Source organism: Ascochyta rabiei, chromosome 6 (assembly GCF_004011695.2).
Source record: "Ascochyta rabiei chromosome 6, complete sequence".
Lineage (NCBI taxonomy): Eukaryota > Fungi > Ascomycota > Dothideomycetes > Pleosporales > Didymellaceae > Ascochyta > Ascochyta rabiei.
In genome coordinates this window covers 1755907-1769917 of record NC_082410.1, presented here as the reverse complement: position 1 = coordinate 1769917, position 14011 = coordinate 1755907, and the positions used below count along the sequence as shown (strand labels likewise).

At 55.2% G+C, this 14011-nt stretch overlaps 4 protein-coding genes across 4 annotated transcripts, besides 3 other annotated features; 3 read left to right on the top strand and 1 right to left on the bottom strand.

Moving 5' to 3' along the window:
* Positions 1-231: 231 nt before the first annotated feature.
* EKO05_0004501 (uncharacterized protein) lies at positions 232-1548 on the top strand (the record flags this gene model as incomplete). Its single annotated transcript, XM_038938980.1, has 2 exons — positions 232-384; positions 433-1548. The coding sequence occupies 2 exons, from the start codon at positions 232-234 to the stop codon at positions 1546-1548; spliced, it is 1269 nt and encodes a 422-aa protein (XP_038800293.1).
* Positions 1549-3430: 1882 nt separating this feature from the next.
* Positions 3431-3460: a tandem repeat.
* Positions 3461-4352: 892 nt separating this feature from the next.
* Positions 4353-4388: a tandem repeat.
* Positions 4389-5020: 632 nt separating this feature from the next.
* Positions 5021-5065: a tandem repeat.
* A 194-nt stretch (positions 5066-5259) lies between these two features.
* On the top strand, positions 5260-7793 carry EKO05_0004500 (uncharacterized protein; the record flags this gene model as incomplete). Its single annotated transcript, XM_038938813.1, has 2 exons — positions 5260-5292; positions 5346-7793. The coding sequence occupies 2 exons, from the start codon at positions 5260-5262 to the stop codon at positions 7791-7793; spliced, it is 2481 nt and encodes an 826-aa protein (XP_038800292.1).
* Positions 7794-9738: 1945 nt separating this feature from the next.
* Positions 9739-10885, top strand: EKO05_0004499 (Protein-serine/threonine phosphatase; the record flags this gene model as incomplete). Its single annotated transcript, XM_038938978.1, has 4 exons — positions 9739-9915; positions 9967-10368; positions 10445-10744; positions 10799-10885. 4 exons carry the CDS (start codon positions 9739-9741, stop codon positions 10883-10885), a joined length of 966 nt encoding a protein of 321 aa, XP_038800291.1.
* A 1007-nt stretch (positions 10886-11892) lies between these two features.
* On the bottom strand, positions 11893-13745 carry EKO05_0004498 (uncharacterized protein; the record flags this gene model as incomplete). The annotated part of the gene is made up of 3 exons (XM_038938712.1): positions 11893-12223; positions 12277-13024; positions 13076-13745. 3 exons carry the CDS (start codon positions 13743-13745, stop codon positions 11893-11895), a joined length of 1749 nt encoding a protein of 582 aa, XP_038800290.1.
* Between the last annotated feature and the right edge of the window lie 266 nt (positions 13746-14011).

Here is a 14011-nt window from a genome sequence, read left to right as displayed (position 1 = left end):
ATCAACGCTGGAGCTATCCTAATCGATAAGCGCGCCACACTTCAGCCACATCACGTCTTTTACAATTTTTGTGACTCCAGTTCTTGAGTATCAACAAACAAAATTGAAATATCTGACTAGCGTGGGGATTGCTGTTGCACAACGTCATCTAAGACGTACACTGCAATCTCAATAGTTGCGCTGGTGAACCAAACACACCCCTCCCACGCCAACAGTGCATCCACCACAGCGATGAGCAACAACATGACGGCAGCATTGGACCCAGGCGAAGAACATGCCAGCTTCGTTGAGTGGGCTAGGGGTCATGGTGTCACGATCAATGGTATCGCGCCCGCCAAATTTGTTGATCGTGGTATGGGCATTGTAGCTGCACGAGACCTGGAAGTCAGTGCACATTCCCACGTATCCGGATTCACGGACTGACCTACGAAGAAAGGGGACAGAATAGTACATGTGAAGAACACTTCACTCGTGCACGTAGCTCTCCCATCTGTCAAGGCCCTCAAGCTGCCAGACAATATCACTGTACATGGCAGGCTCGCAGCATCTCTAGCACTATGGTATTCGGACCCCTCACACAAAGAGTACGACCTCTGGCAAGCCGTGTGGCCCACTGAGGAAGACTTCAAAAGCACCATGCCGATATACTACAACAAGGCGCTGCAGGACCTGCTCCCGCGCGCCGCAGAACTCCTTCTCACAAACCAACGCACAAAACTCAACAAAGACTGGACCGACCTACATCCGCACCTGCCTACCATCTCTGAAGACCTCTTCACATACACCTGGCTCATCGTCAACACCCGAACCTTTTACTGGAACTACCCAGACCTGCCCAACTCGCACCCTCGGCTGCCCAAACGGAAGAACAAGCTGACCGGCGACGACTGCTACGCCATGTGTCCGTTCATGGACTACTTCAACCACAGCGACGTCGGGTGCGATCCAGAAGCCGACAGCAAAGGCTACAGCGTGACAGCCGACCGAGCCTACCAAGCCGGCGAGGAGGTGTACGTCAGCTACGGCGCGCATACAAACGACTTCCTGCTTGCCGAGTACGGCTTCATCCTCGAGAGTAATATGCGCGATGCCGTTCCGCTGGACCACTTGATCCTGCCGCTGCTGGACAAGGAGCAGACGCAGGCGCTGAAGGAGGATGGGTTCTATGGGAACTACACGCTTTTTGCGGGAGGAGCGAGCGAGACGATTTGCCACCGCACGCAAGCGGTCCTCAGGCTGCTTGTGCTGGATTCGAAGCGGTACTCTGCGTTTGTGGGGGGTGATGATGATGGGGATAGGGAGCAAGGAAGGCTGTACGGGTACTTGGTGGGCTTGCTGACCAAGTACTCGAGGCAGGTTATGGATGTTCTCGAAGAGGCTGAGGGGTTGAAGGTCGATGGGGTGGAAGGCGAAAGGAAAACGAGATTGAGATCGAAAAGTGGTGATGTCGAGCCTCCTGTGAGATCTGGCCAGAAGGACAATCTGGTGAGGAGGTGGAAACAGATCAGGGATATCGTTAACGGGGCGATAGAAGAGCTGCAGAAGTAGCCAAAGACAATGCTGATTTGCGCAAGGCTTGCCAATTTTTTTTTCTTCATATTTTATTTGCCCTACCTACCCAACACTGATTTCGAAGCCTGAGATATACAGGACCCCTCCAGGCGAGTACAATTGGCAGATCTCGTAAGATTCAATGTCATGAACTCATACTGCATGCGTTTGTCTTGACGTATGCATTTGGTTGACTAGACCACTTCGTCTTCAGACGTTGGCTGATCGATGTCCATGGTCTGTGAACGGCCTGCTACCCTACCTAGACCTTGTGAAGGAACGAAGCATGGCAAACACCATAGAATACGGTAATCACATGTCAAGTCAAGCACCTACTATGAGTGGCAGACACTCACGTGGGGGTGTGCTGATGGTTCTCGTGAACGGGTAGTACAAACTAAACACTAAGACCTAGGTACGCGTGAGTGGCCCAGCTCTCATGATGTCTCGCATAGGTGTCGTGATATGGCAGCGACAAAAGCTTGTCCTGAAACCATGTGTAGACTATGTGGGGAAGTTTGATAGGCGCACTAGGGTGAAGATGCACAATGATGTCAATGTCGGATTTGAGAAGCTGGTTACGGGCGCCAGCACAGGGAAGTCGGCACTTGGGCAACAGCCGAAAATAGCAATTGAAGGGACGTTGGGCATGTGAAGGTATGCGGAGCGGCATCTTGGCTGGTGGGCGATTCTTTGTTAATGCCAGATAGTCTCGGAAACCGAGCATAAGGCTTCACCGCCCATTGGGCGAAACCGGTGCAAGGCGAGTCTGAAGCTTCAGTGTCTCAGCTTTGGATTCCAAACTACAGTGTGGTGGTTCACGCGTGGAGCGGACAAAGAACTCGCTGCAAGGTTGAGTATGCAATGTGACGAGTTGGAGCCCCCTGCCGGCTATGAGGCTGCATTGCATCCACTGCGTTCTAGTGACAAGCCTTGATTGCCAGTCAAAGGTGTTGAACCCCACGGGGCCGTTGCACGCTCGGTAGTCGATCTAGCGGTGAAGATCGAACAAAGCCGAAGCATGTCAGTCCTGTTGCACCGCATGGAATGGCTGTCGAGAAAGTGTCACTTAGCCAGAACAGATGGATCCAGCCTCGTTAGCAAGCGGTTAGAAACGACGTTGATTGGCGTGGCAATTTCTGAGTAGTGGTGTGGTGGTTGAGATCGTGCGATCGCAGCGTGGAAGCACGACGGTGCGTCTGCAGCCGTGAGTGAGGGGCATGGTGTTGAGCGTCGTCTTGCTTCGGAGATTCGGTAGCCGCCCACTTGCAGGGATCTGATTGCTGATTTCCGTCTGTCATCAGGAAAGGCAAGTGGGGTCCCAGGCTCTTAGGAAGTTTATCGAAACGTGCACTGAAGGGCACCCGCATCAACGTGGTCTGAGTCGCGGGAAGATGGGAGCGGACACGATGCGAACCATGCTCGTCAAACACGGAGATCCGCCGTTCACCATGCTGTTTGTCGCAGTTTTTCAGTTCCATGGCCTTGCCGTTGTAGCTAGCTAATCTCGAAATGTGCAAATGGGCGCCGCCAGCATCCTTGTCAACAAGGTAACGAGGTGGTCTGTGCACGGGGAATACGCAAGCCACACGATGTCCTGAGTGGTGTCGGTTGACGGAGGAGGATGGCAAGGATTCGGCGCTACCTCGATGTTTGATACCCCAAGCCTTGTGTTACTCGGTGCGCGTATCAGCGTGCAGCAGCGCGGTAGCCGCAGGGTTGTCAAGGCTGGCAGGAGTCAGATGAGCACTCTCGTGGACTGCCTGTTATGGCCTGTGTGGAGCGCAGTGCGTGTAGCGAGGGAGAGACGCCTCCGTCTTGCAGCTGTCAGAAGTCAGCTTACCTATTGTTGGAGGTGTGCAGCGGTGGAGGTTGGACTCGACCAACGACCAACGGCCAACGACCAACGCGGCGAACGCGGTCCAGGGTCCACCGTACATACTATATGGTATATCAACCTGACTCGGTGGCTCGTCCAAGATTGCCCTGTGTGCTCATGATGCACGGCCTGTGCGACGACAGGGCTTGACCACCATGGTGGCCGTGTGTCGCAGAGATGCTCAGCCAGGTGGAGCGCGGGCTATTTACGCCGCGCAAAAGCTTCCTGCGCAATCTCTTGACGAGCAGCGAGCTGAGCACTGGGCAGTGTCAGTATCATGCTGCCGTCTGCCGTCTGCCGTCAGGCTCGAGCAGCACGAGCGACTACCCAGAGTTGGCCTCGTCCTGCGTCCTGACCTGGCCCGAGCGGTAGCCTTCTGTATCTGGCAATCCGCTAGCGCATCTGCAACCGGTGGTGCTCGGCGCCAGTCTTGGAGGAAGCTGAAAGCCATCCGTAGATGGCTGGGATCCATCATCACGACATGCTTCGCTGAGCGCCTTGCGCATGCCGCCATGTGGACTTGTGCCGCAGAGCACCCGCGACGTTCAGCGCAGAGGGTTCCGAGCCGTTGCAGCCTGATCAGGCATGGACAGGGAGATTGATGCCCACGATACCCGACCGTGAAGTCACAGCCGTGCGAGATACAAGCGCAGAGCTGCAGGACATGGGTGGTCTGCTAGCGCTGCATCGCTCGTCCCTCGGGCCAATAATGAGCGCCCAGGGTCTCGTGGGCTTGGGTGTTTATCGACGGCTCTCCAGGGCTTGGGTGTTTATCGACGGCTCTCCAGGGCTTGGGTGTTTATCGCTGGCTCTCCAGGCCTTGCTCGCTGCGATGCTGCCTTTGGGCTATCCTGGTGCTTGACTTGTGGTGTGGTGGACGTGTCTTCACCACGCTTCCTTTTGTTGGCAGCTTGCTTGCTTACCTGCCTGCCTGCCTGCCTGCCGGCCTGCCTGCCTGGGCCTGCTCTGCTGCGCTGCATGGAAACACCTCGAGGCTCGATCGCTGAAGTTGACCCCCCGGCCGTGTTCCGCAAGCCTTGTCGTTGAGCCCCTCCAGATCGCCCCAGGTCTGAACACGGCAGCCCGCTGTCGGAAAAGGCATCTAATTTCTCGACGTGTGGCCGCTCACCAGTGCTTTTCTCAATCCACATTGTAAACAACGCGCCCCCCTGCGCGGCTCCATTGTCGACGCCTCGCCTCCCTGCACTCTGCACTCTGCTGCATCAGCGAGCGCATGCACCGGCTCGTCCTTTTCCTTCCTGACCACTCCTCGCTGTCCCGGGCGCAGTTCGGACTCCCGTGCATCTCGCGACCGCACGAACCTGCACCTCTCTTTGGCCCACCACTGGACACGCAGCTTAGCCCTGTGCAACTCGCCGCCGCCAGTGGGCTGTCTTTCCGTGCGCCGCCGCTGCATATTATCGGGCTGCCCGCCGTAGCATTTTTCGTCACCTAGGTCTCCTTGCCTAGGGCATCAGGACGACGTCAAACGAACGGTAGGTAATTACTTCGAGTCCACGCCGGCCACCCTCCCCCTCCGAGCTGCCAAGGCTTTGCAGCACAGCAACAATGCCCTGATGCTCTGCAACGACGGTGCACACGGCCTCTGCACGCTGCACCTGCCCTTCACTGCTGACTGTTCCAGCAGTATTCAGGTGACTTTGCCGCAGCACGCAGGCGCTCCGCAAAGGCCCCGCGACACGACGTGACAAGCGAGTACCGAGTGCCTCCCGCCAGCGGCCTCCGTGATAGCGACCGCGCCTCGATCCACCCTTCTGATAGACACGCCCGGCGCTCTATATGCAGTCGCTGTCTGCGAGCCATAAATCATGGACACAGAGGATGGACAGGTTTTCATAAGAGTGCGTGTGCACGCAGAGCACTACTACAGCGGACCGAGACTGATGTGCTGCAGAACTTGGCGTACTTTGTACGGACGCATGAGAAAGCGCTTGCAAATGCTCTGCAGTTGCAGCGTCAATCTCCCAAACATGGCCAAAGCAATCCAATCTCTCCCTCCTCGCCCACGGCGCCCTCGAGCCCCCCGCCCTCCTCCTCTTCCAGTGTCTGGGCTGCAGCGCTCTCGCTGCCTTCCTTGACCTTCACCTCGCCCACGATCAAGCCCGCGAAGTTGACTTTGACCCCGCACCACCTGTTCTACCTACTCTCGCGCTTCGAGGACACTTCTATCCCCGTCGGGCCCATGAACGTTCGGCTCGAGAACATTCACACCGATGCCTCGCCTACCAACTACGTATCGTTCCTCAGCAACACGCAGCGCCACAGGACCAAGAACTCGGACGGCAATTCGATCCACTCGGTTTCGAGTGTGCGCAGTGTCATGTCGGGCATGTCATCCCTGTGGTCAAGCCTGCGGATTGGATCCAACAGTGTGGCCAAAGCTGAGAAGCAGAAGGCATTGCTCCAGGAGGATCTGAGATACTTGTACTCCGCGTTCACCAAGATCCCGTGTTTACGACTGGCTCCAGATCACAAAGCTCGCCTGATTGCGGGCTACGAAGAGTTTCCTTTCGACACCGCCGTGCCTTTGTTTGCCTTCAAAAACGTGACAGCTCTCGAGATCTACGACGTCGACTTCCGCCAGTTCTATGGATGGGACCGACTTGCTGAAAATCTCCGCAGCCTGACTGTCAAGCGAGCAGGTGTCGACGACCCGGCTGATCTTCTTATCAATATCGTCTTGGACGACATTGACAAGCGCCGCAGACGATCTGCGAAAGCACCTCATTCACCATCGGTACCTTGGCCTACGGCAAGTCCTACCTCGAAACACGCGAACCTAGCAAGATCCGAAGACTCCCCACCATCTTCACCGAATGCTCCCAGCAGACAAGGTTCGAGTCCCCGTAGCTCTGATGCTACGCGACACTACACTGGCAAAACCCCTGCGGCTCAGCGCCAGCGAAGCTCGTCTCCATCTCGGCCCACCAGCTCGCGACACGGCTCCAGCCACACTCATGGAAGGAGCAGTGCGCCGAATTACCGGCGCTCCTCTGGAAGCTCCGCATCGAGCGTGCGATCAAACACACCTAGGGGAAGTTCGTCCAATCTTCTCTCCTTGGGCTGGTTACCTTCGACGAAATGGCGGTTTCTGAGACATTTAAGTCTAGCTGACAATGCGCTCACCAACATATCTTCAAACAGTCTTGCGCCGCTTACGAACACTCTGCAGTCACTCGACCTGTCCGCCAACCTCTTCAGCGAGATACCAGATAGTTTGGCCACGCTGACTTGCCTGCGTGCTCTCAACCTCTCCAACTGCATGATTGAGGGCTTGCAGTCCCTGGGCCGTAATCCGTTACCTGCAATCACAACTCTGAATCTTCGTTCCAATCGTTTGTCTTCTTTGGCCGGCATCGAGCGTCTGTTGTCTTTGGAGCGAGTCGACCTCAGAGATAACAACTTGACGGATCCTACCGAACTCGCACGTCTCACTGTCATACCTGATATTACCGAGATCTACGTCCACCGTAACCCATTCTGCAAGTCGTACCCTAATTACCGAATTACTATTTTCAACCTATTTCGCAGAACACCTGGCTACACCGAGGATGTCATCATTGATTCCACAGGACCTAGCAATGCTGAGAGAAAACAACTCGTTGATCGAGCGCCAGAGTTGCCAGGAGTTCCTGTTGTCAAGCCGCCTGCCGAAGATGACTCACCCCCGCCACATGTGCCGCCCAAGGTCGTTAAAGCTATTGATTCTACATCGGATGGACATGATGGGCTCAGGCGTTCCGGCTCGCTGCAACGCCAGAAGAGTGCACGAAGTTCGCAAGTTGCACAAGGTTCTCAACGGAAGAAGAAAGGGCCCAAGCGAAGGATAGTCGAATTGTCCCAGACCGAGGCGATGCAGCAGTCCGCTGCATCTGGCCTCACTGCATTTTCTTACGAAGATACGTCAGCAAGAACACCGCCCAGGATACAAAACCCCGTTGCGGACGTGTCAATTCCGGACAAGCCTCGTTTCGAAGAACCACAAAATGGCCAGATCACTGGCGATCCCATGAAGAAGGCCTCACAGGACGAGCGAGTCGTCATTGACACTACCCACACAACGCACCAGCAACTGCCGCCCATCGATACTACCACTGACAGCAAGGCGCCACAGCTTCCCGAGCAGGAGTTCGATATGAGCAACGATCTGTACAAGAAGAAGATCGAAGCACTGCGACAAGACTTCGGCAACACCTGGCTAAGTGCGCTAGGAGACGAAAACTGGGACTCGGCGGCTTCGGATCTCTCTCCAGAGCGAGGGTGCAGCTCGCCTACCATACGACCAGCACAACCGCGGATGCCCAGCCAAGGGATTGTCTCGGGAGGTCGTACACTTGGGTGACTCCCTACATCACCCTGATCTAATTACTTTTGCGATACCCAAAAGATTTGTCTTGTTCATTTTCAGGAATCTGCGCCTGCATAGTCGCGATGGTGCGGTCAGACCATTTTGGCTTGTTTTCCTTCCGCATCTCTGCTGTTTTAGGTCTCGCGCACATGGTTCTTTTTGCATGGCGTTGGATGGGTTTCAGCTTGAAGGACTTGAGCGCCTGCGTCACGCTCGTTGTTTGTTCCTCTGCGTTTACGCTCACGCATATCGATACACCGGCGGCATTTTCCTCCCCCAAAAGGCTGGCTGTGCTTGCATTTCCTGCATGGTTCTAACGGACCTGTCACGACTCTGTCTTTGTATCATTAATCATTCCATGGCGTTTTTGTTGGGCTTGGAAGACTCTGCTTTTGATTTGCAACCATGGCTCATCTAGCTTTGCTTGTGGGCAAGGAAGGGGCGTTGTTTGACGTATTGCATAACGAAGAGCGGATAGTTGGACACGATCTTAGGTAGCTGCACAGTCGAATGTGACGATGACTTCCATGGCAAAATCCGACGTCCATGAGCGCGGACGAGTAGACATGCTAGCTGGCACGCACGTGATATTTCACGTTCCCTGGCCAGCGCTGATGTGCGACCAACAGCGAGAGGCGCACAAAGCAAGTGCTGCGAACATCTGAAGAAGTTCGCGATGATATCTGTTGAGAAGCTGAAACGGTCTGTGTGGTCAAGGCAGGCGCACTGGCGCATAGAGATACTCGGTGCGTAAGGGGACGCGCCCAGTTCGTCTCCAGAGTTGGGCACGTTGGCACCCAAGCCCAGCAGGAGAGTCGGACTCGAAGTCTTGGAGAGCTGTCAAACAGCGGTAGCGAATGAGTGCAGCTCGAATATAGTGAAAGCATCCCGCTAGTAGCGAACTGAGAGAAATGTTGCCATGCTGTGCTTGCTCGCAGGACTCGTGAGCACACCAGAATGCGCATGCAGGCGTTGGGTCGAGCCGCTATGCAACGCGTGTGAGTGGGCGGTACATCCGGGATGATGACAGAGCGCTTGACTGATCCAGCGCAGGCCCTGCCCCCAGACATCGAGGCCTCGCTCCCTTTAGGCTCAGACACGCCTCACCTGCACTCTGCCTCAGCTTCCAGCGGCCCTTTGAGTATCTGCCATTGCATCCCTCGTCGTCAGCCGCGCGTTCTCAGTTAAGCCTAGCTCGTACTTCTCTGCCAAGCGCTAGCCCAAGGACGAAACAATCCAGGCAAAACTACCACGCAGCGACGCTCTACCACTCGCACCACCCACCTGCCCCGACTTCTGAGTAGTAAAAGCCTTGTGACGCACCGTTCACTTCCCTGCCGTGCAGCATCGAGCACCACCACGCAGCATTCGCCTCTTGACCCCGCATTCCACGTCGCAGCCAGGCGGTGAGGTTTCGTCCCTCAGCATCCCACTCGACACCCTTCGGCCACAACAAACGCCCCAGCGCCCCGCTCCCATCGCGCCCTCAACCGACCACCACACCGCCCGCACAGGTACACGGTTGAGCACGTGCGCAATTGACGACACCGACTCGCGAGTCACTCCCAGCGTCGAGTAGACCCAGCACTGCCGCAAGGCGTCTCTGAGGGGCTTTGAGCCATTCTCCAAACAGCGCCCACCGCTCGCAACCAGTGTCTACAAGGACCGGCCCATCTGCACTTGAGGTATGTTGGACTCTTACTCGTTGCACGTGTCCGCCCACATCCTCACCGAGTAGGCGTGTGCGCCAAGAGCAGCGTGCCAGAGCCTTGGTCGCTGCGTCGCCGCCATGTGCCAGCGGAGCTAGCTTTGCTAACAACACGTTTCCAGGGAACAAGAACTTTCGATTTAAAGCGCTCCTTCTCTCCGGCCCCACCCGTGCGAGGTTCTCCCTTGCTCCCTCCGACACCCTCTACCAAGCCGGTAGCAAGTCACAGCTATGGCGGAAAACGAGGTAGATCTTGACTCTATCATAGACCGCCTCCTAGAAGTTAGAGGAAGCAGGCCCGGAAAGCAGGTCCAGCTGCTCGAGACTGAGATTCGCTACCTGTGCACCAAGGCGCGAGAGATCTTCATCTCGCAGCCCATTCTCCTCGAGCTCGAGGCGCCAATCAAGGTCAGTTGAGGCCAACAAACTTGGGACTGTCGTTGACAATAGGCAAAACAGATCTGCGGAGACATTCACGGACAGTACTACGATCTGCTCCGCCTCTTCGAATATGGCGGCTTCCCTCCTGAGGCCAACTACCTTTTCCTCGGTGACTACGTCGACCGTGGCAAGCAGTCTCTAGAGACCATCTGCCTGCTCCTCGCATACAAGATCAAGTATCCCGAGAACTTTTTCGTCCTTCGCGGTAACCACGAGTGCGCCTCAATCAACCGTATCTACGGTTTCTACGACGAGTGCAAGCGGAGATACAACATCAAGCTGTGGAAGACATTTACCGACTGCTTCAACTGCCTGCCGATCGCTGCTATCATCGACGAGAAGATCTTCACTATGCACGGCGGTTTGAGCCCGGACCTGAACTCCATGGAGCAGATCAGGCGAGTCATGCGACCTACTGATGTAAGTGATCCTGCGTGGGTTTGTTACGTCACTCGCCAATTGCGAACGTGGATTGGATGGAAGCTAATCTGCGCAGATTCCTGATTGCGGCCTCCTTTGCGATCTTCTGTGGTCCGACCCCGATAAGGACATCACTGGTTGGAGTGAAAACGATAGAGGTGTCAGCTTCACATTCGGTCCAGACGTCGTATCACGTTTCCTTCAAAAACACGACATGGATCTCATCTGCCGTGCCCATCAGGTCGTGGAAGACGGCTACGAGTTCTTCTCCAAGCGCCAACTCGTTACACTATTCAGTGCGCCAAACTACTGCGGCGAGTTCGATAACGCAGGCGCAATGATGAGCGTCGACGAGAGTCTGCTATGCTCCTTCCAGGTATGTTCATTTGATTCTCTCTAGCCAGTTCATGCACTAACGTTGCGTTCCTAGATCCTGAAACCTGCCGAGAAGAAACAAAAGTACGTACCCATGTTAATTGACAGCAAACCATCCACGCCTCGTGGCGAAAGAGCTTAAATCTCTTTCTGCGATCATCTCATTTAGAACTCATGCCAATAATTCATACAGCAGGTTTGGGCGTCGATAGACAGCAACATCTCGATAGCCTTCCCGAGTCCCGACGCCGATCTACCTTTGCGAATCCGAACCCAGCATACTCGAAATCGCTTTCGCGCCCATGGCAACCCAATTACTCTTCGGCATTTGTACACCAACACCCCTTTCCAAGTCTTTGTATGCGAGAGCGGCGCACGGCATTCTGTAACGATTACCACGACTGTAATCTGCCTCGGCATCCCGTGGCCATCTAGATGGGCTTGTACGCTTCGCTTTGCCTCTCGTATTCGCCGGCGAAACAAGAGGTTGAATGATCAAAGGTCGTTTGCTGTGTTTTGAAGGATGGGAGCAGGACATGACTTACGGCTGCGCTACGATCACGGTTGTCCTATCGGCTACGATTTCGCATGGCTTTCTCTCGATATGTTGGTATTCTTGATCTGGGTTGCGAGGAGTGGGAGCCTTTTGGAAGTCTCGTGGAGGGGCCTTGACAGCGCAGCGGACTTGTTTCTACGTTTGGTCCCTACTCTGTTTAGGGCGGTGAACAAGGCTCCAACACTCGATCAACAATGTCTGTCCTTTCTTTATTTTGTCGCGTTCATCAATCAATGAGCAAACCTTTGGGGATGTAAGCTATTGAAAGCGGTTCACGCCTATGCATCTTTACGTGCCTCTCGGGCGCTCCTCGTCCCTCTTCTCCTCTCTTCTCCTCTCTTCTGCTCCTACGGTCCCATGTCTTCTTGCGCACAGGTGCCCCTCCGTACAAGGGGTTTCATTCACAATCACCGAGCCACTGCAACGCAACATGATTCCTCGTCAGCGTCAAGCAAGCACAGCCCCAGCACTTGGCCAAGGAAGAATGTGTAGAGAGACACATGCAATGCCTGTAACGCAGTTTTGTACACGCGAACCCATGTAAACGATTCCCGTCTATCTAGCCATCTATGTATTCAACACCCCTGGCGTTTTCAAGCAGCCAGTCTCCACGCGCGCAAGGGTAGGGCCTGTATGCGCATAACGGCGGGTTTGATGTAGCCCCAGAAGGTGATGATGCCGACAAGAATGCACAGAATGTTTACAATATAGTATCCGTCGGTGGTGACGTTGCACACGCCTCCGCCGTTGATGCAGCGGTGCTTGTCGCCCTCGAGCGCACACGAGAACGGCTGTGTGACCAAGGGGCCCTTGAGGAGGTCTGTCTTTGGGGGGATGGAAGGGGGAGAGCAGGTAGCGAAGGTGAACATGTCGACGGCTTTGAGGACGAAGAAGCGCGGGAATGTGCCGCCAAGGTTTGACACGCTGTGGTTGTGTCAGTAAAGCGTTGTGTGACAAGTGGGGAGGGAGATACGTACGTAGCAAGCAGCGTCATGTAAGTACCGCCGATAACAGGGTCAGAGATCTTCGCATGGAATGCTGAGACTGCAACGAACATGACCGTGTTCATAAAGGTGGACAGCACGTGTTCGGCAATAACGATGAGTAGGAACCCGCCCGTCGCGCCGCCAGCAGGGAAGATGGATACAACGAATTGTGCGAAGCCTGCTGCCACGAGACGACCGATGAAGGACCAACACCATATATGCATGGGTGGGTATGTCTGGCACCATTTGCCAATGTAGTAGCCCAGGAACACCTCGACGGGAAAGTCGACGAGAATCACAAGGGACAGCTCTTCCTGCTTGAGACCCTTGTCCAGCAGCTTCAAGCTGGTGACTGCGTCGTTGGCTTGGAAGCCAATCTTGGCGATTAGGTGGATGATGATGAAGGATTGGATGTTCTTGAGCTTGAGGATGCCCCACATGGTCTTGTAAACTTCCTTGATGCCATCGGTATTCCTGTCGCGGTCTTCGCGCTTCATGAGAGCGAGACCAAGGGTCACAATAAGGTACGCCCAGCCCCAGAACGTGAGGTAGCTGTCGAGTTCGAGGAGACCGGTCTCAGCGGCTGCGCCTGCGGGGCGGAACCATTTGTTTGCGAAGTCCTTCGAGTTGAAGGCGAGGAAAACCGTGTATGAAAGGAACTGGCCAGCTGTGAGACCAACAGTTTGAGCGGTCGAGGCGTATGCGAGGTTCTCATTGGAAAGGAGAGTAAGAGCCCAACCTGGGAGATGTTAGCTTAGCTCCTAAATGCCATGTTGAAAGAGGATCGTACCATCCACAGCAATATCCTGTGTTGCGCAAAGGAAGACCAGAGCAAACCACCACCAGGTGAAAGACCAAACGCTACCGTCTGACTCGCCAGCCTGTGCCAACAGCCTGTTGATGTTTTTCCCCAGCCAGATCATGGAGAAACCAGAGATGGTCTGGATGGGCAAGATCCAGCTCTTTCTTCGGCCAACCTTCGGTGACCACATGGCATCTACGATTGGACTCCAGAGAAGCTTTAACGAGTATGGGTACGCGGCTAGCGAGAAGACGCCAATGGCCGAGTACGAAACGACGTTCTTGAGCAGAAATGGTACAGAACCATGCGCCAGCCCCATGGGTATGCCTTGGAGGAAGTATAGCAGCACAAGAAGCAGGAAATTGCGCTGGTCCTTCTTCGACAGCTCGAAGAAGCCTTTCGAAGGACCCTCCTCGGCATCCAATGGCGGTACCTCATCGTCGAGGGTGAAGGATGAGTTGCCCATAAGACTCGCGGCCTGGCTGGAGGGCGAGGTGCCGTCGATACTCGCATGCCTGCGGCGGTGTTCGAGGATGACACCGTTCATAGTCGCGCTGGTGTTTGCATGTCCGTTGTTGTCCTCCTTCCGCAGCGAGTCGGTGGAGCTCTTGGGTGGTACAGAGCCGCGGTTCTTGGACTTGGAGGCGCGTTTGCTCATTTGTGGGAAGCTTGCGTACCCTTCTGGAGGGGTGCTCGGAAATCTCCGCGGTTGAAATGAGCCGGGCGGACGGGAGCGAAAGTGGAGTTGAGAATGGGCAGGAAGCAGCAGGTGTCAGGGACCAGGGGAGGTGCAGTAGAGTAACGTGTACAGTGAAAAGGAGCGACTTGAAGAGATGCAAGAAAGGTGTCTAAGAGCTACGGCAGCAGAATGCGGGCAGCACTGGTACGGTATAGTGACGGAGCCGTGACCCTGGTCGTCCCTGG